Genomic DNA, 25,791 nt, shown 5'->3' on the forward strand with positions numbered 1-25,791 from the left:
CATTTATGAGTGATTAAAATTGTAAGTCAAACAGCATACATAACATAACGTGTATTAATTACAATTTATTTTGATATAAACGGATAACTTCTTGCCTACAACAGGAGGCAAAAATTTTCATTCTAACTCCAAAGAATGTTCAAGGGATAAATTATATTATTTTATGAATATTACTATTACTCAGTGAAAAATGATCGTATATATCAAATATTTTTCAATTGATTTATGTGAACGACATTGGGGTGTGTCTGTTTGTTCGTACGACCCTGTTTCATACGTTACGTTGAACAATTGTTGCAAGATGTCACCAGACTGTAAATAAAGTTGTAGGATTACATGCATGCTTCATCATATCTTTCGATTCAAAGCATTCAAAATTTCAAATAACTATAATATTTTTTGATAAAATGGGTATAAGCTTTGCAATGTTCCTTGAGATTTTAATGACATAAGCCGCAAAATCCCCCCACCTTGTGTATTACGCCAAAAAAACTAGTAACTCATGTTTTCAGAAAATACTCGTAATGTATGAAATGAATGGAGAAAATAAAAGAGATTTTACTTCAAATTTTATTTTGGAGCTACATTCCGATCTTAGAACAATACTTTTCCAAAATTAAATAAATCGCGTTTAAATCGTGGCGCGTAGGGTGGGCAGGGCGCAGCCACACAGGCTGCACGAGGAATTTCCCGCCAAACGGGAGTGAATCGCGTTCGGTGGAGGACTACGCTGTTTTACGCCGCAAATTCGTGTGTTTACGTTAGATTTTTGAAGTGAATTGTGAACAACTTTTCGCAAACTTGTTTAAAAAAGCTGTTACGGATGAGGATGTATAATAAATCTGGTGAAAAGCGTCGTTTCGACGAAATGGACGGCGATGACGAAGAAGCTATTGGGACATTGTGCAGGTATGGAGAGAACTGACAGCTGGACTACGAGTCTCTGCCTCGTAGCACTTCACTTGTTCGTTTATGAGATGTTAAATCCTCATGCCTAATTGTTTCTTCTGTCTTTATTTTCGAATGCGGAAGCGCTTAAAATTTTATGAGTACTAATGATAAATTTGTTGGAATGTTATTGGTGCCAGCTGATCGGCGCCATGCTGGTGGATCAGCTGACACCTGGCGCGGGCCTCTCCATAGCTTTCCCTTCGGGTCCTCCCGTTTGCCCTCTGTTGCCCTTCAGATTCATCTTTAGCTTTGTGGAGGGTTTGTTGTTGAGGTGCACATGTGGGCAACTGCATTCTTTCGACGTAGTGTGTTTACTTTTTGATTTTGTGGAAGTCAACTGAGGTTCGCCGGCCGGCTGGGCTGCGTCTGTGTCGACACGCCCTTCGCAGCTGTTTGACGGCGCGACACTTTCTAGTTGCTCTCATGCCTCTCTGTTGTTTGACTTTGTTATTTTGAATGTGCAACTCCGTTGTTTAAGATTGTGTGCATTGATATGCAAAAAGTAATTATTGTATGAAAGTCATCTTTTATAATTTGTTTCGCTGATTATTAGTTACTTACGATTTGCTGAACAGCTGATTGCCGATCCGGTGAATGGTGATCCTCACAATCAATGTGCTAGTAAAAGTTCCGAACGTTGATTTTTGTTCTTTCGTTAAGTAATGACATTTTTTCCTGAAATTTCTTCAAATTGTATATAAATTATATTCTCCACAAATTAATGAAGTTTAAATCTATTATAAAATTGACGTCGAACAATTGTTTTTGCTTAGACATCTTTCATAGGTCACATTCACGCGTACGAGAAATGAAACGATTTCGGGCAATATCCTAGTTTTTAAATGATGTTCAGAAGAACCCATTATTGGGAGTGGGCGGAGGTGTAGCAATACTCAAGTTGTGGGTTGTCTAACTGCCCTTATACGGGACTCCAGACCAGGCAGACTCGCTCGCCCCTTTGCCTAACCGTAGAAGGCGTTATACAGGCAACGCTTGCGCAAGCTCGCTACCTTCCGCGCCGTGGTCGTCTAGCTGCTCTCAAAAAATCTATTTTACATCTTGCAATGACGTGAATGATATTTGGACTGTTGTACATGTTGGTGCAGAGGCAGGCATCATGTTAATTTGTATGAATCATTCTTTGTTTATTCGAAGATTTCGTCGCTTACTTCGTATTCGAAGTTCACTAATTAGGTTCGTTACAAATCAAGTTGGTATGATTTCAAATGTTCCTTTTATATTCTCTGATTCTGATTGAAAAGTTGATTTCAATAACGCACGAAATACCGATTATCATTAAACTGCAATTTGTAACCCTTGCAAAATTATCTCTGTTGCACGGGAGTTAGATGGACAAGCATGTTAGGATTTGCGATGATGTCAGTATGCCATTGGGAGTTCTGAGAATAAATGTGTTGTCTGTTGCCGGCGGCTGCAAGATTTGGGTCAGCTGTGTTCACAAGGCTGCTGGCACCTGTGCAACAACACTTAACTCTTGCTCATCAGGGACAACTCTTTCAAGCTGTTGCTAACGCTCCTCGTGACTGCTACCCACGATTTGGCACAGGCTCACAATTTATTCTTTATTCTATGGTTCACCAACGAACGATTTCTCCATCGCGCGACTTATTGAAACGATCGGGCAACTTTTGGGGTATCGAAATTATACTCTGTTATGGAATCGCTGACGTCATGATGAATAAATGAAAAATACAAATTAATGACTGCCTTCTCATTTTACCTCATTGACGCCGAAAAAAATTATCCTTCGTCAGTCCATGGATTGTTTTTGAAATGCATCAAATTACAAGTTTTATTATTTCTAGTATCACTTTGAACGGGAACGATATTGATATGACTAAATAAACGTAACCAGGAAAGAATGGGCATGCAGGATTAGGTTTGCCAGTCGAAGCGAACTTGGGCGTCTCATGGTCGTGGCATGAAGGGACAGACGCCTAGTATTACTACGTCGCTCGAACATTTCCTGTTGACGAGCGAGCGTAACGTAGGCTGCAGCTGCAGGTTGCTCATTGGTCGTTCGCTTTGCCTTGCTTGCGGCCAGAACGGATGCCCTACGCTAGATCCTTCAGCTACCTGCTCAGCCTTCGCGCCAGAATTTCCCTTGCCACTACGTACGTAATGGCGGGCGGTTCACTGCACCACGTGGTTTTGGGATAGCGCTACAGCCGAGCCCACTGCAACCAATGTGTTATCCCCTGTTCTTTTATTATAGTGAATATTATCTTCAATGAAGACATTCTATGTTATATTTACCACACTTTTTTCATGTGGCGCCATACTTTGAAGTCACAATTTAAAAAAAAAAATCTATTGGTCGCGTGCGGCAGGGATCTCGCCAAAACATATTTATTACATACATTACATTATTGATAATAACGAAAAATCGACCTAATTTTCAAGTTTCTCTTCATTTGGTCCCAATAACCTCGCCAAGCTGCGAAGTCTTGTATTAGATAACTTATCGATCAGCTGATTAATGTCTCAACATCAGTACTAATAATACATGTTTACCAGATTATCTGGAAATGCCTTCATCCTGAGAAGAACCACTTCTAGAGCATACTTGCTGTACGAGTTGTTGCGCTTAAAATTTTGACCACGCTATCGTTTTTGTGGTTCATCGGCAATTTCGTTACGATTTTATCTGCTCACTCTTTTCATTATAAATGTAGACTGTATTTTAATATAATTCAAACCCTAGTAAAAGTTATTTTAGTAACAAAAGAATATTCACGCCTGAAAAAATGAAAATTAGTATATAAGTTATAATTAGTATAGATTAATTAGTATATATTATAATTAGTACCTATAGATAATTTTTTCAGAATTGATACATTTGACTTCAAAAATTTAATTTGCTTATAATTCGACTTACCTAGGTTGTGTAAAGTGCGCATCATAAGTTTCAGTCCACTTTTTAATGGCGATATAATCATATTCAATATTTCACTGTTCGAGTTTCGTGTTGCTGTCTGATCTTGCCCAACTGAGTTGACGGTGCACGTGTTGCTACTCATAGCTTTCCATTTGGGCCTTGAGAACATGTGCTGCTGACTGCGTATGTTTCTTCAAGTGTTCACGCCTTTTTACCAGTTGTGGCCGCATTCTTCGTCCAAACAAATTTCGATCGCAAATTGAAATGAACAATTAAAATTCCATTGGACAAGCTAAGAAATTGAGTCAATGGCGAGTGTCTTCAGTGTGGCGCCATACTAATCAGCTGAAAGGAATGGATACGATGACGATTTCATACTCTTTTTGCCATTACTAAATCTTTCCGAATTGTAGATTGTTTCACCTACAGATTTCAGTGGATATAATTTTGTACATTGTTCATCTATTTCCTGCCACATTCCAACTGTTCCATCGTGAATTTACAGACCCCTTCTAGCATGTAGTGCTGAGTCATGATGGCGCCTTCAAAGGTGCGTTTTGCTTGGGTTGTTCATGTGCGCGACTGTGTCGGACGATGCGATCATCTTGGCTGAGGTTGCTTGTGGACGAGCAAGGCTCTGAGCAACCCCCGTAGCAAAGATGGCAGCTGTTGTTGGGGTGGGGGTGAAATGAGGGTCTCCGTACCGCCGGAGAGCATTCGAGACGGTTTGGGAGGCGAGTATTGGGGGGCAATTGAGGGTATAGCCTAGCTTCGGGAAGCGCAGGGAGAGGGGCAGTGTGCGGCGCAGACATGGTTGCCAAATGTCTCCAATTTTGCTTGACTGTCTGGGTCTTGATGCTGCCGTCGCCACTTCAACCGCCGCTGCTGCTTCTCCCTACTCGAATGCCTGCTGCCATCGCCGGCACCCACACTGCCGTCGGCTAGTTATCCTTAGCAACTGATACCTTGACAGCGAGTTATTTTGAGTTCAACTTTGAAATTATATATGTAGTACCTGATACCTTATAAGCCAATACCATAAAAAATATGTAATGAGTTGTACTCTGGAAGTGAACTCATCTTCTAGTTGGACTAAGTTTACTAAAACATCTAAGTTTACTAAAAGTCATAACTTGGCAAATATTTTGTTTAAATTTTGTTTCAATTCAGAAAAAAGTTTAATTCGAAAGTTAAAATCATTGGTTGAGGTTTTTTCGCTTGCTTATTTACCGCTTTTTAAATGCGTTATACGTGATCCAGGATGGAAAATGTTGAGATTTTTTTTATATATGTAACTGCACAATGCGCTTCTTACGCGTGTTAGAATAGAATGATTGTACTTCATTTTATGGATGATGCACAGCTGACGTAATGCCTTCTAACAAATAAATCTGTTTCCTTACCTCTTCTCATCTCTTTAAAATAAAGTTTTGAATATAATAAATTATGAAGTTTTAACCAGTTGTACTTACTATTCGTATATATAACTAGTTGTCATCGCATAGCATGCTGACATTACTTCACCTTCACAGTCGCTAATAGTCATATTCTGAATTTTATTGGTGCATTCTGCTTACGATTAAAACAGTTGTGAAGAATTAAGTTAATAGATTTAATTTCTCGTCGGATTAATGCACTGAACTTATAGTTGCATTTCCGCTGTTGTCTTCACGGGAGGAATGTCTGACTGGACATTGCTTCTTGAGCTGCCGTTCGCTGTATGAAGTCTCGGAACGCTCGGAATGCGCTGAGTAACCTGTTCGGCAAGTTCTCCTGGTGCTACTCCTCTGCTTATGTTCGTCGACATACCTTCAACGATGTTGTATTCTGCTGCCTTGGAATGTCATTGTAGTTGAGTGTTAGTGTGGCAAAACTGCACGTATGCATTTTTGTTCGCACCCTCTTAAAATTCTTCACTGAAATATGTGATGTAATTATGAAACTTTAATGAAATCATTCCTACACTTCACAAAGATTCCAAATTGCTGAGTTTTAACTTGGGTGACCGACGCCCAACTTTATTGGAAAAGAGCAATTTTGGATCTCTTAATGTTATGCGATGTCAGGCACACTACGCCGATGATATTTTTATTCTCACAATGCGCATTTGACGCGGATGCCATTTTAACTCTCAAGAGTGGAATGTGTTAGAATTGTGGGAGCTCACGCAAGAAGTGCAGCAGGGTATTATTGTTTATGAACGAAGTGCTTCACGGCCACCCTCAACATACTGACGGAGTCAGCTGAGCTAGCTAGCTGGCTGCCGTAGGATGGCGAGGTGATTGGGTTCGTTGGAGTTAGTTGGACAACCCGCACATCAAGTAAATAATGCAACCCTATTCGAATGGGGGTTGACGTAAGCTTTACCTCTTTTGTAATGAAAAGATAGATTTTCAACCAATCTGTATTTATTGTATCTTCTTAATAGTATTTATGTGCCCATCAATTGTTATCACACAATTATTTATAATTACCGCAATATTACTGCAACTGTTGAGCAGATATTGTTGAAATCGTGAAGTTTGTTCACGCACACCACTGAGCTAATGTATTGAGCTGACACGCTGGTTGTACGGAGCCATTGCAGTAGTATCGCGTGTACTCATTGACACCGTCAGTGTCCTTGAAAGATGACCTCTAACTTTCTAAGTTTCTTCCTCTCAGTTATTGCACGTCTTCGCTAATTGTTATGAGCGACGTATAAACTACTTAAAGATGAATTATATGTTTAGGTAAGATTACTGTATGAAACTTTTTCAAGCTTAGTCCGACCGGCGAAGCATTCAGCTGTTGCGGTTTGTTTCGCTGCGTAGTCGCCGAGTTGTTGCTGACGCCGCAATTGCCTCAGATTACAGGCTTGCGAGCTGCTTTCAAACGTTTAGCTCTTACCTGACAGAATGCTAGCTAGTCTCGCTGATCTTCTGAACTGAGTCTTGGTTCCCCATTTCCTGCAGCTTTTTTCCTACGTTTTCCTGCGATAAGCTACGACGCAATCCAAATGCATTTATTATACTGAACCATACTGTTGCCATAAATTGAGGCGATGCTGTCATAACTAACCAGCCTCGCCACTAGAAGTAATGCTTTTACTGTCTACTATTAATAAGGTTTTATAATTATAATTAACGATTATGTGGGAGCTAAATATCGTACGATAAATAGATGTTTTCTCGTTACTACCGCTTGAATTTATAATGACGAATATCACGTAGCAAATGTCTGCGGAAACACTCTTCTCAATCTTAATTGTTCAATATTTTTGCGGAGGTTTCGGAAAATGCGTCCCAGTTGAAGTGTAGTACCTTTTCTTTACTAATGCTAATCTTTTGTGCCGCTAGCTGTAATGCTTTAGTTATTTGTTTTTTTAAATGTTCTAATCATAAGTGGATTTTGATTTTACTGGCTCACATTAATTTTAAGATGTTCCCAGCTTATATATTGTCTGACTCATTTCCATGTTTACGAGTATTGTAACACAGCCGTCTGCCAATATATTTGAGTAAAAATAATGTACTACGTACTATATATTCCAATCGTTAATACCAAATGCCATTCGTTCCTGTGAACTCAGGTGCAATGTTATGGTAGTGGAATAATTGACAGACATGCAATGAACGCGATCGCTGAGATAGTGCGTGACACTGACTCGCAATGGAAGAAGGCTAGGAAGGTGAGTGAAGCTGATGGGAGGGCGCTCCCAAAGGCGGGTGTGGCATGGCAGCAGCAACGGCAAACTCGTATCGATTTCTCTAGCATGCTCTACTTGTTCTCTTGCTTCATGTTGCTTCCCTTTTCCCCGTTTGCGAGAGAACTGACCAACTCAAGCTTAGTGCTGCAGCCGTGCACTTTGTGATCGATGACGCATCTTGAACAATTTCCATGTTGTTCACCTATGTTATAATTTCATCTGTTCGTATGATCTGTAAGAGAATTCAGATCAGTTCTACGTAACCAAATTATTATCCATCATAATTTCGTAATTTTGTTCATTCCTATGACTTTGATCCTAGAGTTACTACAAATGATGTGAAACAAATAAATTTCAAATAATCTATAAATCGACATTGTAATGATGAAGTTGCAAGTGCCTTTTTGATAAAATAAAATGAAGTTGGAAATTCTCATTTTTAACTGCATTTCAAGTTCATCTCGACTTTCCTCTGATTTACGCATTCGCGAAAGCTGTCAAGGTTCCTTATTGCATAAAACGAATCCTGTCAAATTCCTGAACCTAACAAACAATTAGATAATTCAAGGAGGACAATAACGTTCGTCGATGAGAAGGGAGTGCCGGAATTTGCCGGCGTTAGCATCCGACGAGTGACCGCGCTTTTGCCGCCGTACTCCTGTCAGCTGCTAGCAGTCCTGCACCAGCACCGCCACATTTATTGATTCGCCTCACTCGGCAGTGCCGGCACACAGCCTACTCTCTTCCTCTCTCATTCCCAGGTCGCTTGCCTCGAGTCCTTACTCTTCTTACCACTGCTATATGCTCTGACGATTCGCTAGAAATTCTGAAAATGCGCTACTTAATTATGCGTGCTCACATCGTTGGTTCTGCTTGAGCAATGCATCTTGTACCAGAAATATTTTGCATTGGTTTGCATAGAATGGTTGGTTTGCTCAAAGTGTCGATTAACTGCGTTTATTATAATGAAATTTTTTATTTTGTACCGTTTCTTTCTGTTCTTTTTCCTCAAATTGGGCAGAGCAATGTTTTTGCTAGCACAAGCTGGCCCAGCTGCTATTGCTTCCCCTAGGCTGGGGTAAGAGTAAGGGTTGGAGTAGCGCCGTGGTACGCATGCTCCCAAAATATCCCAGACAGAGCGGAATTATTCCGCCGTCTGGCCGACTCTTCTTGGATGCCGCCGACCTTGCCGTGCTGCAGCAACCTTCCTTGTAGTTCTATCTACTAACCTCCCTCTTCTTCGATGAATCATCCTCTACCTCGCTACCAGCTTCTCACACCCTTTGCCATATATTTCTGGGACATTTGTGTTTTAAAGAGCAATGCTCTACTATACCCAAGATTCTCGGGTCAACGACCGCCGGTTTGTCAGAGCTGAAATGTACCGATTGCATCAAAATTAACAGTATTTTCTTACTTCATTTTCAGGCTGAGTGGAGGTCATCCTACTTCGCCTGTGTGTGCCATGGAGAATGAGAAGCGCATTCGTCGGGAGATCGCGAACAGCAACGAGCGACGCAGGATGAAAAGCATCAACGCTGGATTTGCTTCGCTTAAAGAGCTGCTACCTAACACTGATGGAGAAAAACTGAGCAAGGTACGCAGATGCTATTTTTTCCTATTGTATCATTAGCTATGGTCGTAAATTTCATAACCTAACGAGTGGTATCGCTTCACGATTCAACTCCGAAGAGTAATCTGCTGGTATGATGCCGTCCAAAAGACGTTGTCTTATATGTCCTTGGATCATGTTTGCCCCTGCAGAAATTTATTCTGAAATGTTTAGTATTCCTTATCAATCATAGCTCATACATGTGTGATACACTGGCTTTCCTGTTAATGTTGCAATTATTTTCGTGAAATGGGACATTTTGTTTCGACATCATTACCGTGTTCTAACGCATTAGCACGTAGGCAGCAGTTGGGGTCATGGCAGGGTATTGCACTGCTCTGCCAATTCGCTAGAATGTCACTAGCCGTGGGAGTCGTGCTAGAAAGTTGCTCTGCGGAAACACTTCTAGGCACTAGTCATGCATTCTTCAGTGATGTTGCTTGTCGTCTCTCATCACATTCCCATCTAATTGCATTTATGAATCTGATAACTATTAACTAATTAATTACACTGCTAAGTAGTATTATTTACTAGGCAATTATGTCACTATTTACCAGGCAATTGTGTCGCTGATTGAAGATTTAAAATTAGGAATATTTGCTTAGTCTTTTCTTTCTAAGTAAAAATAGCTTGTGCATCAAATATACTGACGTGCCCAATAATTTTTTGTTCATTAGTTCGATCAGGATTATGTTGTTAAAATCAATTATTACGAAGCACGAGTTTACGCTTATCATTCATGAATAGCACATCAAAATGAATGGATGGAGCGTTATCATGATACGTTCCAATTGCATTGGCTCGATAAAGTAGATAGTGATCGGAAGACCTAAGTAAGAATCTTGCGCCACTGACTCAACACAGGACCGACTGTTAGCGCTTATTAAGCATTAATAGGTGCCCTGATGACTTTTATTTTAGAGTTAGTAGTCATGAATGAGACTGATCCGTAGTAAGCGCCCAGTAGTGGCGGGCAGACGTCAGCTGACTCAGCCGCTTCATGTGCACCTCGCTCTCCCAGCTATTACTACGCCATCCCTTCTTATCATACACCGAGAGTTTTTTAAATTTTCGTAATCATTCTTGAACGAAATGTCAAGAATATATTTGTATGGTATTCTGCAAAGGTCAGGGTTGACCAAAACGGGTCTATTTTGCTCCAGCTGATCCGCCGTCGCCATGACAACTATCGATCTACTTAGCCTCGCAACGTTCACGATGTATTAATCTAGGTATCTCGAATTTCTATCCAATCAAATCCAGTTTCATGAAACCTAAGTATGTATTTTCATAAATTCATAATTTATTACACTATTTTACCAGCCTCAACCTGATTATCGAGATTTTTTGGTGCGGTTAAAAGTAGTAGACACGTGAGGTTGTGTGCGCCCGTGCGAGGCTAGCTGCAGAGAAGAGCGGCAGGTTGGCGCAGCAACCGATCACCATCGCGCGCAGCGCCCACAAAGCACTCCGCCTCACTCGTTCCACTACTCATAGTCTCGCTCAGCTGCTGCCTCTCCTGGAAGAGTATAGCAGGCGGTCAGAATACGGAAACAGCTGTGATGTTGGCGCGCTCTGCTTAAACAATTGTTTAGATTTTAATAAGTTTGCCGAAATAATATTTTTTCTATTCACTATAATTTTCTGAGGTTATATAAAATATCAAGTAACCAACGTATCAGAAATACTGACAATACATGTTACTGAAAAGCGAGATACGATGTTACATTCTAGTTTAAGCTCAACTTAATTTTTTTCGCTTATAAACATATGGTACATCATTATTCTACTGGGGTTTATAACATTGGGTTATTGACTGAGCGATTAAACCTCCTCACGCTTCTATAATTCAAGTTCAACTTGAACGATCTCTGGTATGGCGCGTACTACTGTTGCAATGCCATGTTATCAGTCGCTGCAACATACTTGTCAACAGGCTAAGTTGCTGCCATGAATTTTACTCAGTCGGTTTGATTTTTATAGGTTTTATTTAGAAAATTTATCCTCGAACGCGTAGTCTAACGCCAATTAATGATTAAATATCGATGAGAACTGCTTTCTATGTATTAATTAGTCTAATTTCCATTTGAGAATATCAATCTGCATTGACCCTTATTACTATTGCGGAGTGTTCTATAACACTTGATGAAATCGATTGCTGGCAGTCGGCCTGAATGCAGGAGCTGCTGCTGGTCCACACGCACCTTACCTATCAGCTGACTGCATTCCGAGCGCACTCGTCGCCACCTCCACTGGCGACACAGCTCGCCAACGTGCTCGTGATGTGTACATGTTTGTCTCCTCCCACTGCAGTTCATACGTAGCTCATAGCAAGCAGAAAGAATATCTACTAACCACAGATTTTCGCAATGTGTGGAGCAGGGAGAATCGTGGATGAGAAGGATGAGTAACTGCAACCATAGTATTATCAAATCATCGTTAGAAAATCGTTTAACCTGTCAAATTTTTGTTGTTTGGGTGTTTTATCCCGTATATGTACCGTTATTATTTTGGTGCTGTACTCGAGAATGAATTATCTCGGATACTTTTGGCTGTACGGAATTAATTCCGTTAGTTTTTGATCATGGCTTGTCAGCTGCCGGTCCGTGAACGGTTGAGCTCTCAATTGTAGCATAATAAAAATCTCAATTCAAGATTCGAACGTTAAACAAAACCAGTAAATGGCAGCCGCGAAATTCGAATTTGCGATCGTCGTCGTACGAACGATGGGCATGAAAGTTTCAGACGATGGATTGCTGGGCATGAGATGAGGCGGTGAGCGCTGCGTCGTGGGCTCAGTATGCCTCCAATTATCGACGCTCGGTATTATCTCATTCTGGCGCTAATTCTCGGCTTTGTCGCACACCGTTGTCCATCTGAACCTTTTGCTTTTATTTCCTTCCTACTATTCCAGCACCGACTATCGTGTATGTCAGTTTTTGACATTATTTTCGACTGTCCGTGTTAGTCCTACAGATTCGTAACTGTTACTATATGAATCGCAAAAAAAGCTATTGTTGCTTTGAACTTCTACTTACCTCGTTTGTATGATGTTGAGCTCACTTGTTTCTGTATTCAAGTTGCAAGTCACTTTTTAGCGTACATAGAAGAGCGAATTTTATTTTATTCGCTCATCTATTCTTGCAAGCTGTGATGCTAGATCAAAATGAAGAAGAATTATTCTCTTTACAAGTCATTACTACGAGATTTTCTCTTCTATTTAGCACTTGAAACTCATTTTATCAATTTTATTTGGTTCCTGACTGAGAATATGATGTTAAATGGCAGAGAACAAAGGAGAGAGCTCAAAGGTCTGAGTGATCAACCATTCCCTTCATGAACAAGTATGGGCAGCCAAAATGTTTCCGGCGTGCAATTAATATTTTTCTACGGAAGTAGCTGTAAAGCTTAAAAATTATCCCCGCATCGTATTCAATTTATTCTCTCAAGCATTTATACGAACAGCTGGCACTGCTGGTTCATTGACCTCAGTACTAACCATCTGTGCCAGATGGCTTTGGCTGGACTAGCTCCAACAGCTGGTCTTGAGCTTTGCCAGCACTTCACAGATGACCGACCGTCCATGTGCCCTGTACGGTATGCAGTCTTCGCCGAATTATCCAACAAATTTGCCTCAAGTTTATACTACAAATAATGCTATCACTCGTTGAACAGTTATTCCAACGGTAAATTCCGAATTGGTTATAATTTTAGTTAGATTACTTACAGGGTTTGGACAAAATAAGGGAAACGCCTGGCATTTTGATATCGTAATTTTTGAATACGTTATAAACAATGAAAACGTGATATTTTTATGTTTTATTGTTAATTTTTGCTGCTAATTGATATTTTATCCTTGCACAAATATTTTCGGTAAATTTTTGACCTAACCTATGAATAGCAACCTACCTTAGCCTATAAATGACAAACGTCTCTGACTTTCAAAGAGGCCAAATTGTTGGTGCCCGTATGGCAGGTGCTAGCTTGACAGAAACTTCCCAAATGCTTGACGTTTCTGGACGTACTGTCTCAAAAGTAATGACTACTTTTGAAAGAGGAAAAACGTCCTCAGAACAGCACAGGTCTGGGCGAAAGCCAAAGTTGTTCCTGGAGAGACCGTCGGTTTTTAAATCGAATCGTGAGGGACAATCGAAAGACCATGGCTTTTAAAATTACTGCAAACCTAAATGGACACGTACAGAACCCAGTTTCCATAAAGACGGTTCGCCGAGAGCTGCGCAGATCTGAATTTATGGAAGAGTTGCAATTAGAAAACCTCTGATTTCAAATACAAATGCCTGAAAGCATTTAGAGTAGTTTTAAAACCTCCAGAATTGGTCTTTCGAGCGGTGGAAAATTTGATTTTTTTTCTAACGAATTATCGTTTACTTTATTGCAAACCTCTGGCCAAGTTTACGCTTAAAGACATCCAAAAGAATAATTTCAGTGATGTTGCTTATCCCTCATTTTGTTGCTTGTCCCCCAATATGTATACATACATATCTTCTTCTGATGATACTCGACTGAAAATCCTCCTATTTGGCCTTGCATCCGTTCTTAGAATCTTCTAAACTAGTGATGACCTCAGACGCCCAGCACTTATAAGTCTAGCGTGTTGAATCATATGACGATCCCTACTTCGTGGTGCTCCAATATGCGGTTATCGCCTTCAGCTGCCGTGCTTGCTTTAATTCTTTCATTTTATTTCTGTTAGAGAATATAATTGTAAGACAGCAACAGCATCTGTGACAGCTGAGAAAACCTGTTCTATAGCATAATTTATCGACTACCTTGATATCAAACAACCTTATTCTGCAGTGCACGTTGTAATCAACATAAGAACATTGTTAGGATAGCCAAAGTTCATTGAGGATACTTCACGCAGAAGTACGAGAAGTAAGTAACTTACTTAATTGCAATAGCAGCCGCTGGGCTGCAGGGCATCGTGCCCGCCACTAACACCACCGCATTCCAGAGCCGCGACGGCGCTTTCTCCTTAGCTATGTTGACCTGGCGCACGAGCCCCCACTCAGCCTCCGTACTTAGCTGCACATCAGCATTTTCTGCCTGCAGTTCCTCGTTTGTGCTCAGTATTAGTTTTTCTTAAGCTGATAAATGAGGATAAGGTTGCACACTATCGTATTTATTCCTTTACCAACGGCGTTACGATGAATATTTGAATACTTTCCATTAAAATTGAATTTTAAAAACATTTTTCATGTATTGACGACCAAACTTTTTGCATAAATTACGATCGAACGAGTTATAGAATACACAAGAGTTATAATATAAATCTTACTTTGTGCTCATAATTCATACTGAAGTCTCGAATACGTGTTCCCAGTCGTACAAGAATTGCCGTCATTTCGTAAGAGTATTCGGATTTAAAGCGCTTGTGTCAGGCTGTCGTTTTCTTATTTTCTTGTACCGAAGGCTATTTGCTCGTTGGACTTCGGCTTTCTTCCTTTAATCTCTTCTGCAATAGTTGGAAACTTTCACAACCTCAGCTTTCGTCAATTCCATCCGATAATAATTAAGTATCGCACCCACTATTTTTAAGATACGTAAAGGTGCTGTCTCACTGGAGTAACAGTTCTTTGTCAAACGATATCTCTGTGTCATCACTCCGTCAATAATTCATCCATATTATTGACCTTTTAGTTTAATCGCATAGTTGCGGATTATGGAGCGTTGCTCATTTGATTCTTCGAATACCATTGGCCTTCAACATTAGTGAGTCATGCTGAGAAATTATATCGTCTTGAGTTTTATATTTGAAATATATTTTGCATATTACTCTCTGAAAAAATTTAAGCACGCAAAACACTACATTGTTTTGTCCAGTTCATTGATGACCAGGCATAGTTTTCAACTTTTACAGTCTTCAAAACCTATCAATATTGATTCAAGCTATCGGTTGTTAAAATAGTTTAATACGTACTCAAATTTAGCATCAGCAGAATAATAGCTTAATTTGAGCATTTCGGCAGTTTCAAAGCGTAAAAGCAACATCCTTATCGAGGCTGCTTGGAAATTCTCGAAATGTCGATATCGCAATGTAGCCGAAGGCCTGGCGTCGCTGGAGTGCTGGGAGTGCAAGAAAGCCAGTCAGTGTAGCGCTTTTCCGGCATCTGGTGTCTCAAGGTCAAAAGTACAACTCTTGGTTAGCTCACCCGCCACTCTTCAGCCCCTTGTGGCTGTATCCCCTCTCCCCTTGTCGGGTTGTGCTGCTCCTCCCACCGTACTCACACCGGCTTTGTGTCGTCGCTGCCTCGTACTGGTGCGCAATAGCACCTGCTTGTGGAGCTGCTGCCAACTAATATCGCTATAACAGCTTATCAGCACTTACTTGAAGCGTCTCTGTGAACGTTCAGCTGCATGCTGCGTGATAAGTTCATGTCGATGAAATTTCTACAGTGCACCTGTTGTGGAGATCGATAGTGAAAATTCACGAATATCTCTCAGCCATTTAATGAAACTTTACACGAAGAAAGAACTGACGTGCGCTATAGTAATGAACATAAAGACTCTTGAGTCAATATTGTCCTGTGCGTGGCGCTTGGAGTCGATGGACTTGGCGATTGACTTGACTGTCGGCCTCGGTTGTTACGATGCGTGTACGTTCGGGCGGTTATGCTATTTTTACCACTCCCAAGGCCGTTGTTACAACTCCCAGCCAGTCAACATGCCCGTAAGCAATGTTCTTGCTCTTCGCAGCTTCATAGTATATTGCCGGTCAAATTCCAACACTTACTGAGGGATTATGCACTGTTGGATTATGCTCGCGAAGTCCGTTTAAACCTCAGTTTATCGTAACGCACGTGGAGACAGTAAATCTGTTAACTGTGTATAATGTTACTAAAATCAATTAGATATATTGTATAACAAGTGCTAAGACATGCTTGGTTCACCATGTGCTATTTAATTGAGCTTTAATAATGATGTAGTTAATATTTAATAATTTTGGAATGCACCAAAGCCTACAGCGAGAGGCATTTCGAAACGTTGGAGCGCATGAGCAACATTTAATATTGGCAATGCAAAGAATATTATTAGTAATTGTATAGTCATTGCCGACAAACAAAGAGTAGAAAATTTGAAACTAGGTCTATACAGAATTACATACTGAAATTTGTTTTCCTTATTTATTTGTTCATTTCCTTGGTTTATCGATGAACTTGTATGAAACAAATAATCGATGCGTGGTTCACGAACGAATAATGACAACTCATAGCTTAAAGTTGTATTTCTCATTTGGTACTTATCTTTCAACGAGATTAGCGTGATAGCTGATAATAAAGTATATCAAGCCGCTCGTGGTTGTGCTCTCACAATAGATTTCTAAATTGAAGACTTTCATGTGGCCTCATGTCTCGCCGAGCGAGTAGTGGCGAGTCTGGGGCTCAACCGGTACTCTGCACTCTATATAAATTACCCCCTACAAACAAGTGCAACATACCCGTTGTCTTCATCTTTATTAAACTAAATTGAAATTATTTCAATCTTATCACATTGTAATGAAAAATTTTGGCTGCAGCACGAACGTGCCCCTTGATAATGTAATTAGCACAAGCATATGTTGGCTTATGGCAAGGTCGTGTAAGGACACAGAGCGTTGGCCTGTTGGTCAACATTCCACAGCAGTCGGTGACTGTAGCTGCGCCTGCTGCTGCTCATGATCTGCACTCAGGGCTAGGCGACTGCAATGCACTGCGGCTACTGAGCCGTGTATTAATGCACATTCTTTATCCAGAACTTGGCAAGAATGGATCATCTCTCTATTTGTTTAAGATATAATTATTAAAAGCGCCAATGAAGCAACCTCAGGAGTTGCACCGAATTTTATAATTAATATTACACAACAGCTATGATTACTGGTCAAGATGTATGAAACCGTGATTCAAATTAAAAAAAAAGTATAGAAAGTAAGACAAAAGTCGAAAAAGTCATTGCAATCGAGAGTTGTGTAATTTTTCCCTTTATAATCGTCGTAATGGAATAATATCTGTTATTTTATTTCTTTCAGGCTGCGATCTTACAGCAGACAGCAGATTACATCTACAAGTTGGAAAAAGAAAGACAAGAACTTATGAGTCAAAACAACGAACTCAAAAAAATACTTCAACAAGAAAGTTTAGATGGTGAGTTCAAACTCGGTTTGGCTCTGTCCAGCGATGTACTGTTCTGACTGAAATCCTTGTTGGATTTCACATTTTCCTAATATTGTGGAAATATTTACTGATTACTTGTAGTTTACTGTCGATTTTTTAATCACTGTCTTGGCATTGGAGTGGTTCAGTTGGAGGCGTAATTGCACTTTAATTTCAAGCACGTCATGCGTCAGTACGGAAAAGCGTCCTTAAAAATATGGATAACCAATGATCATTTTTATTTGCACAGGGAGTTCATCTGAAGGCGAGAGCCCCGTCTTGACTGAAATTCTGTCGACGATACAAGATCTTCAAAACAATCCCAGTGCCTGCAAGCTCCCTAACACTGAGTTCCATAAGCTGAACAACAATAGTTCGAGTAAAAATAACAACAGTATCGAAAAGTCTTTGGTTCCTCTGGACAGAAACAACCGACTCAGCGCAGCAGTGTGCACTAAAATTGACGGGAAGAATGTGCTCGTTAGTCGACAGACGGTTCGTTTACACAAAAACGCTCGACAACAAGACTCCGAGGATCGTAATTGTGTTGGTAAAGAAGAAACTCAATATTTTGTGGAAGCTCCACTTCATTACGTTGATGTTAAAACTGAACAGTACACGGAGCGACGTCGCCGATCCAACGTCGACGATTCCGTCAAGACCCTCGTCCACTGCTCTGCAAATAAGGTAGTTAGCGGCAAACGTTATAAATGATAGCAGGAACAGTCTTAAGTATATACGTGTTGAATATTTACTTTCTCCCAGTACTGTATATTTTATTAGATAGACATGTACCCTATTAATTTATATGCATTTCAGCAGATAAAAATGGGATACGGAACTGATGATGAAGTTAAATCAGAGCCATGCGAATACGGCCCAGTATCAACGCTCGGCTTCGAGTCTTGCGAAGCAGTACCACGAACAGCAAGTATTGCCGTTTCGGCGAATGGTAACAATGGAACAGTTTTGCATAACACCAATACTGCTCGCTGTTTCACCATCAATGCGGGAAGTGTCCATCACCCGAATTCGGGACACACAGGCACAACCATCGTCACCATTTTACCACCTACTCCCCCTCATCCAACATCGATGCCTTCATTGCCGATCTCCCTTACAACCGTAAGTGTCTAGCTGTCCTGTTAATGCCCATATCTCCTCATTATTCAAAAAATAATTTCTAATCATGTTTAGTTGAAATGACTCACGGCTAATTTCATGAGGTGAAATCCCTGCAGATTTAAATTTCAAAGCCTTAATGCCCATATTCTTCCAACACAGGTGAGCAAAGTTGGAACACCCGTCCTGGAGGTCGTTTCTAACCAAGGCAAAGGCATCACTCAACAACGCATGGTGGACGAAGAACGTTGCACAATCATCCCTCGAGTAGAGGTGGAGCCAGCATCTCGTATTCCAACCCCCGACGAGTATAGTTCTGGAGAAAGTCCGCCCCATCACCAACACCAGCTTCAACAAGAAATTCATGAAGGGTGTGTATACGAGTGGTTGAATTTTTCGATTAATGACAGCCTTTGACAGGCTAGATTGACTTGTGAAGCAAGCCTAAGCTATTTGAGATCATAATCATTTATTTGTAATCTAGATATAGATGAAATTTGAACTTAGGTATAATCAATCGTGTTTTGTAACAAGCATGTCTTTTCAGAGAGAGCATCGGACCTGGCATCGGATCGTCAAATGCTAACTCCGGAAACAACCAGTCTTGCCAGAAGTCTTTGGATACGATTTGTGAAGCTATAAGGCACCTGGAAGGTGATCACATGTTTTCTGCCACTGATGATCATTGTCAGCTTAACAGGATAGAGGAGGAAATCATCACAGAAGAAACGTTCCCCATCCATGACTCGACAACAGGATCTTTGCACGACGAGCCATCTTTCCACAGCAGTAACGGTGGTATTACTGGAACCATTGTGCGTCACGTTAAAGATTCCATCTATGAAATATGTCCATCTCCTAATAATGGACAGACGACGACTTTTCAGCAACGAATTCAGTTCCACCCAAACACCACTATGGTGTATGGCTTAGATGAACACCTCGTGGCGTCTGAGCCACAAGAGGTACCATTGGAGCTCACTACAAATAACCGTTTTGAACGAATTGATTCTCCTCCACCCACTTCAATATCTATCCAAGGTAACGCATTCTCATCAACTAATTTGATTCAAGCATCTCGACCTGGCGTCATTGTTGTTAAACAGGCATAAACAGCGATGTTTCTCAATTCAATTTTACGTGTTAATAGGTGTAAATGCATTTGTTGCGTCAACTGTACATACATACGTTTTATTGAACGTACTCATCTGTGACGAACCGATTAAATCGAGGTGCTATGAAACTGAACTTAATTTTTTGGCTAATGCGTACATAGTTTTTTTGTCATTAAGTAAAACAAAATGATTAGGAAAGATAACAGTAGTTCCATGCCAGAGACGTTTCAATACTACCATAAAAATTAGTGCAACTTAAATTCGTTCCGCCTCATGGTTATTGGTTTGTACAGCGTGTCACTCGTCTAGAATCAGTAATCTCGTTAATTTTTTGGCTGTTTTGTATAATAGGTACTTCTAGAATGTATTTTTCCTTTAGAATAAGTTTGTTATGTTGTTGAAGTATCGGTTATTGATTCAAAGCTGAATTAAAATCGGATTAAGTTCCTGCTATAACTAAGTTTTTTTTTCTGCTTGGCGACTGCACGGTCCCAAAATTACACGTGAATTATTTGTTGTCAATGACCTCACTGCTACGATGACTACAATGCAGTCTCCAATGACTTCAAGTGCTTTGATTATTTTTTTGGGAGATATATATTCTCAACTGGATTCAGATCTATTCTTTCCGTATTTTCAGTTGTGCTCAGTGCCAAAAATTGCGTCCAATCAGATGATTCTACACTGCGGTAGACAGCTGATACTTGTTGAATCTTTTTCTTTCAGCACTGATCGTCGAACAAAAAAAAAAAAAAAGTTTCTGCCTGTCAAAACCTGACTTATGTTACAGTGTATATCCAGATTCTTGGGTTGTAAATAAAATAATCTGGAATAGTATATGTGAAGTTCCGACTTCTACGATGAGTACTTCAACGTACTTATTGAAAAAGTGCTAAATTTTTAGAGAGCGCGGCAGTATTACGTAGCGTAGGGAGATAGAATGCTTTGACTCATTCAATATCAATGAGTTGAGAACTCCGACCTTGTTAACGTGGGACTTGACCTAGGCAAGTGAACCATCTTAGAAACATTACGAGGCGGGAGTGTGGCATGAAGAAGATTCTGTTCATAGCAAAGTGATTTTAAGGACAAATGTTATTTGCTCAAGGAGTTACTTGTAAATTAAGCTTTGGTCAATTGGTAAGTATTGTGATGTTCTGCACTATTTTGGAATCCCTTTCTTTCTTCATGATAGCCTTATGATTCAAATTTTTCACAGAAGATAACCATTACACGCTTAAACGTATATCAAGTAAGGTGAACTGCTGCAAAGGTTGCTCTGTGCCAATTTGAGGCATGGCACTCGATTGGGGTGCATCCCAATATATTACCCTTGAAACAAATGTGTTTACATTCATTTTAGGATCGTGTTATTGGACTGTAAATCAAGGTTTAGTTGCATTTTATTTCTGAATCCTCGGGGATGTAACTCAAGTTTCTATCACATTATAAGTTTTTTCCCGAAACATGCAGATGTATCATTTTATGGACGTGCATAAAGTTAGATTTAGGTTAACGTACGAATTCCTCTTTGTTAGGTTTCAGTTAGACTTTAGTGTCAATCAATTTCGAATATCGGACGAGTCATATGAGCATGATCGGGTGCAATTATGGTTCGATCGAGATGAATGGGGTCCCAATTTTCTTACAGTACAAATATTTATGTTGTCTCACCAAGTTACCGTCTGTGCTTTTTTGGTCGCTTTTTGTGTTAGAATATGTTATTCGCTATATGCACAGGTTTATTGTAGCTATCGGCGAATAATTGAACCAAAGACTTTTCGCAGTGGTGCTTCTTATGACCACTAATTATTGAATGAAATCCATTGTGTAAGGGTGTCCTTCACTTCATTGTAGTTTTTTTCTTATAAGTAATTTTACCATAAAACGGAAACTAGTAAATATTTGCCATCATTTTAGCCCTTCGCCTCCAAAAAACAAGACCCTCGCTAACCAACGTTCTTTTTCTGTTACCAAAGCGAGCGTTCACAGTTCCATCTTATTAACTATTTAAGATTTTGAAACCTGGAGGAAATGCTGACGCGTCTAATTGATCTACATAGTAAATCAATTGAGAATAAAAATAAGTAGGTTTTGAAATACCACAGAAATTTGGTCTGAAAATCCTTGATAAAAAATATTTAACATAACAGGAGTGAAATGACCACATTAATTCAGTAATACACCTAAAATGAACGCATTTAGAATATTATATATTTGACTGCCTAGTGAAATATTTAAACGGTCTAACTTAATGCATTAGTATATGCATATGAATGTTGATAATGGAAACTTTGTCAAATTTATTCGACATAACTGTAGAGCAAGATAAAACGCAAGGATTAAAACATATCAGCCATATTTTCCTCGAGAAACTTCTTATACAGAGCCATGAAGGAAGCGACAAAAGCTTCCAGGTGGTATATGGCTTTGGAGCCAAGATTGAGTCGATGCTCATGGTAGGCCGCAAGACGAGTCACTTCAGCTTTCAGTTCTCCGTCCACATTCTGGATGAGTTCTCTCAGCAATCCCTGTAGGATATTGGATTTATTAACTCATTTAATCATGCAAGCCAAATTCAAGCCATAATTAAAGGCAGAACTGGTATTTACCAGGAGATGAAGCTCATCAGGATGCATAGAAACCCGCAATCATTTTCTCAATTAATCGAATCTCGGAAAATAGCAAAACCCTGAATTTTTGCACAGCAAATGAAATCAACTGATGGTGCAACTTTTTGAAGATGATTGATGTTTTAATGGATTTCATGCGAATTAACTTCAGTCTACCTACTCGTATTGACATGAATTCTACATTATTTACCGATTTTACATTCACAAATACCGTTTGTTCTCTAGGGACTGATGCCTCCAAGAGCGAGTTCGATTACAGTAGCAAGAGAAAGTACTGATTAAAGGTACTCACCTGAAAGATAGCATTAGTAGGTACACAATGCGATAGCAGTTCGTAGAGTCTCCCTCGTACTTCAAAAAGTCTGTTTGGACTTTGCTCCGAGACAATCATGTTCGCGGTGGTGCGCAGAAAAACCTCCCAGTCTGGCAGAGACACTTCTTGCGTGCTACTAAACGGATAACTGCACAATGTTTTCATTGTTAATAGCGCAAAATACATAAATTTTTGAAAACACAATTCTGCAAATTTAATATTTATACAGAAGCCACGCAAGATTTATTGGTTGCCGTTATTGTGGCCAATTCAATAATGCATCTTGCAAGTTACAATACCATCATAAAATCATCAGAACCATATACATAAGTTATATCCTTGAGTGATATACTAAGCACTTGTTACTAAAGCTGGACACCTGTTAAGTTACAAGGATGAGCAACTGAAACAGCACTTCAAGTCGCAATAGAAAAGATAGTGACAAAAAATGAGCACTAGCAGATTCCAACATGGGGCATACATAATAGAAAACGCAATCAAAACAAATCTCTTCTTTTATACTAAATTATAGTATTAATTGTTTCTCTTGCCATGATCTTCAGTTAACGATCGACAGACACGTGAGCAAGGATTAAATATATTACTGGTACTATTCCAGAAGTTGTCTTACTTCAGACCTCATGAGCCTGGATCAAGAGCTTCATCCACTGATAGGCATTAAGTGCAAAGATAAATTCGTGTCTTGCCACTTGCTTACCTCTCCACTTTACAAGCTTCGCACATAAGAATAGCTCGTCTCAGGTTCCGACGAGACTTCACAGCAATTTTTTCAGCAAGTTGAATTGGAAGATTCAAGCTCTCCTTTTTGCAGATATTCTGTAAAAAAAAAAAGATGATAAATAAATGCAACAACAATGCGATTGGTTAATGCTCAAAAATACGTTTATAATGATAGCAGTGTACTTTCCATTGGGTAGCGGAACTCGTAAAATGAGAATATTCTCACTAATCTGCAATGCATAAAGGTTTGTTAATATTTTTTGGAAGTATTGGAGAAAATAACTTTAAAATCGTTTCAAAAAACAACTGCTAACAATTTTCCTGAAATGATCCACAACTAATCAGGTTTTTGAACGCAAACTCAGCGAAGCAGTTGCTGCATTGTATATTTCAAATTAGCCGAGAAGCAGAAAACACACCTGCAGAATTGAGACTATCTGTTCATTGGTGGGAGCAGGGACACGAACAACAAGACATCGACTCCTAATAGCTGGAATAACTTTAGAAGTGGAGTTAGCGCACAAAATGATGCGGCAAGTAGACATGTACTTCTCCATTGTGCGCCGAAGACCGTGCTGGGCATCCTTAGTTAGTTTATCCGCCTCGACAATGACAACAACTGAAAGAGGATATAAACAATTACAGCTTACCATTTAGCATCCCTGAAAATTTCTCGACATTTTAAACTCAAAAATTTTAGTGGCACTGATTTACAATTTCTCTATTAATGCATTTAGAATGTGCAATAGTGAGGTATCATCAAATTATTTTTCCAAAATCGATTCATTATTACGTGCTAATAAATATTCTGAACAATGAAAATTAATAAGATATGATTAAGGAAGAAATTAAGAAATGCAACAACTTAAAACAGACTTATGGTGTTTTTTTTCAGCTCAATTTGGTAAGTTTGTGAATTGAATTTACAAAATTGCTCATGATCGCTTTTGTTGTCAACCTTAGATAAATTGCAAAGCTAACCTTTAAAATCTCTTTGACCAACGGTGTCCAGCTGATGAGAAGAAGCAAGTGTTTTAATAAGCTCCTGCACTACAACTCTGTCATGTATGCCAACATCACTTGGGTTCACTTCCAGGTGGTAGTTGCTAGCAACAGTAGATATCTCCAATTTTTTCTTCGATGCTGTCTAAAAAAAAGAAAACATCAAAACTGGACAGTGCAATAAAAACTTGTGTATGTACTCAACCATTAACCAAGTGGACTGGAATTCCTACAAACTTTGAGATTTTGGCTTTGAGAAAATACTGTAAAGTATAAAATACTGAAGTAATACATACATATATACATCCTCAAAAAAAAAAAATAACATAGCAATGCAGGTGATATAATACAGATACCACATCAGTAAATTAGGCTGAAAATTCAGCAAGTCAATTTCTCTACATTTTGGATGTTATAAAATTGGTCTTTGAAAAAGGGATTTTGAAGCTCTAAAATCTCACCAGAACTGATTGGTGTTCAATCCTGAGCTTCTCAGTGCCAGGCCCATAGAGCTGGCGTAGCAGTGCCACAACACGAGTCTTCTTGCCTGCACCAGAAGGACCTGTCACCAACAGGTGTGGAAAGTCACCTCCATCAACCTGTAAATAAACAAAATTTAATAATCGAGTGCAGCCAAAAAAAGCAGGCTACATGTATTAAATGAAATAATGTAACATGAACAATATATACAATCTTGATAAATTGATGCTTCAATCGTCCAAGTTATGCACAGTTAATTTTGTTGTGATGACAAATAAACAAGTAAATGCAAAAAAAATTAGTTGGTCATGATTACAGTTGACACTTGGTGGTTTTTATTGCTATAGAAGTCAACCAAATTAGTCATAAAAACCAAGGAACTTGGTTTTAAGACCAAAAATCTGTGAATCTCCCTATGTTTATAGTAACAAAGTTCTAAATCTGTTGATATAGCCTAGCATGAATTTTGCAAGTCAGACCTCTGAAAAAAAGTCAGCATTAAGAGTTTATGAAGGGAGGACAGGACAAATATGAGCTGAAGAAAAACCAAAAAAGCCTCAGCTTCTCTTATATGATGGAAAAAAGTAATGTATAACCTAGGAAAGAAATATTCTTCAACAAAGATAGTTGCTATCTATAGATAGCAACTATCTACGTTATAGATAGATGCTATCTATAACAACAAACTGAATGTAATAATCTAAATTTATATTAATAATAAAGCTGTCATGAAGGCCACAGATAATGCAAAACAAGTGATGGTGATGATTATGTAAGCCAGACTTGCATTATAGAGAAAATAGATAAAATATATTGCTGCTTATTACAAATTAAGTATGAAAAAATTAACAAGCAAAAGTATACTTACAGTGGGGGGAAATAAATATTCGTACACTTGAAAAATTGTATTTTAATGTATGTAAGTACACAAACTTAACAGGAAAAGTGATTTAAATTATGTATAGAGACGCATAGTATTCAAAAATACTATCAAAGAAAAGGTCCCCAACAAACATTGAGAATCTTAAGGTGGTGTGCCAAGAAGAATGGTATAAAATACCAGTCAGCATCTGCAAATCATTGAT

At 39.3% G+C, this 25,791-nt stretch overlaps 3 protein-coding genes across 5 annotated transcripts in view; 2 read left to right on the forward strand and 1 right to left on the reverse strand.

Moving 5' to 3' along the window:
- Positions 1-21,439, forward strand: LOC108672162. 3 transcript variants are annotated; one of them, XM_047879481.1, is made up of 7 exons: positions 1-21; positions 8,967-9,135; positions 17,177-17,291; positions 17,551-17,987; positions 18,120-18,425; positions 18,585-18,793; positions 18,970-21,439. In XM_047879481.1, exons 2-7 carry the CDS (start codon positions 9,004-9,006, stop codon positions 19,532-19,534), a joined length of 1,764 nt encoding a protein of 587 aa, XP_047735437.1. In that variant the 5' UTR covers positions 1-21; positions 8,967-9,003; the 3' UTR covers positions 19,535-21,439. The 3 variants fall into 3 exon arrangements, with proteins under 3 accessions (XP_047735437.1, XP_018015275.1, XP_018015276.1); XM_018159786.2 differs by lacking the exon at positions 1-21 and adding an exon at positions 680-909; XM_018159787.2 differs by lacking the exon at positions 1-21 and adding an exon at positions 680-909 and having other exon boundaries at positions 18,123-18,425.
- LOC108672164 (replication factor C subunit 3) overlaps positions 20,923-25,791 on the reverse strand; it is a 6,953-nt gene continuing 2,084 nt past the window's right edge. The window contains exons 2-7 of the mRNA XM_018159788.2: positions 24,688-24,825; positions 24,206-24,371; positions 23,644-23,843; positions 23,202-23,320; positions 22,463-22,631; positions 20,923-22,068 (exon numbers count right to left, since the gene is read on the reverse strand). Coding sequence (XP_018015277.1) covers positions 21,880-22,068; positions 22,463-22,631; positions 23,202-23,320; positions 23,644-23,843; positions 24,206-24,371; positions 24,688-24,825 — 981 coding nt within the window. The 3' untranslated portion in view covers positions 20,923-21,879. The remainder of the gene's footprint in view (positions 22,069-22,462; positions 22,632-23,201; positions 23,321-23,643; positions 23,844-24,205; positions 24,372-24,687; positions 24,826-25,791) is intronic.
- Positions 24,088-25,791, forward strand: part of LOC108672166 (cysteine-rich protein 1) — a 19,595-nt gene continuing 17,891 nt past the window's right edge. Inside the window, exon 1 of the mRNA XM_018159790.2 lies at positions 24,088-24,128. Within this exon, the coding sequence (XP_018015279.1) occupies positions 24,103-24,128 (26 nt within the window). The 5' untranslated portion in view covers positions 24,088-24,102. The remainder of the gene's footprint in view (positions 24,129-25,791) is intronic.

The sequence above is a fragment of the Hyalella azteca genome, unplaced genomic scaffold (assembly GCF_000764305.2).
Source record: "Hyalella azteca isolate HAZT.00-mixed unplaced genomic scaffold, Hazt_2.0.2 contig3150, whole genome shotgun sequence".
NCBI classification, from domain to species: Eukaryota; Metazoa; Arthropoda; class Malacostraca; order Amphipoda; family Hyalellidae; genus Hyalella; species Hyalella azteca.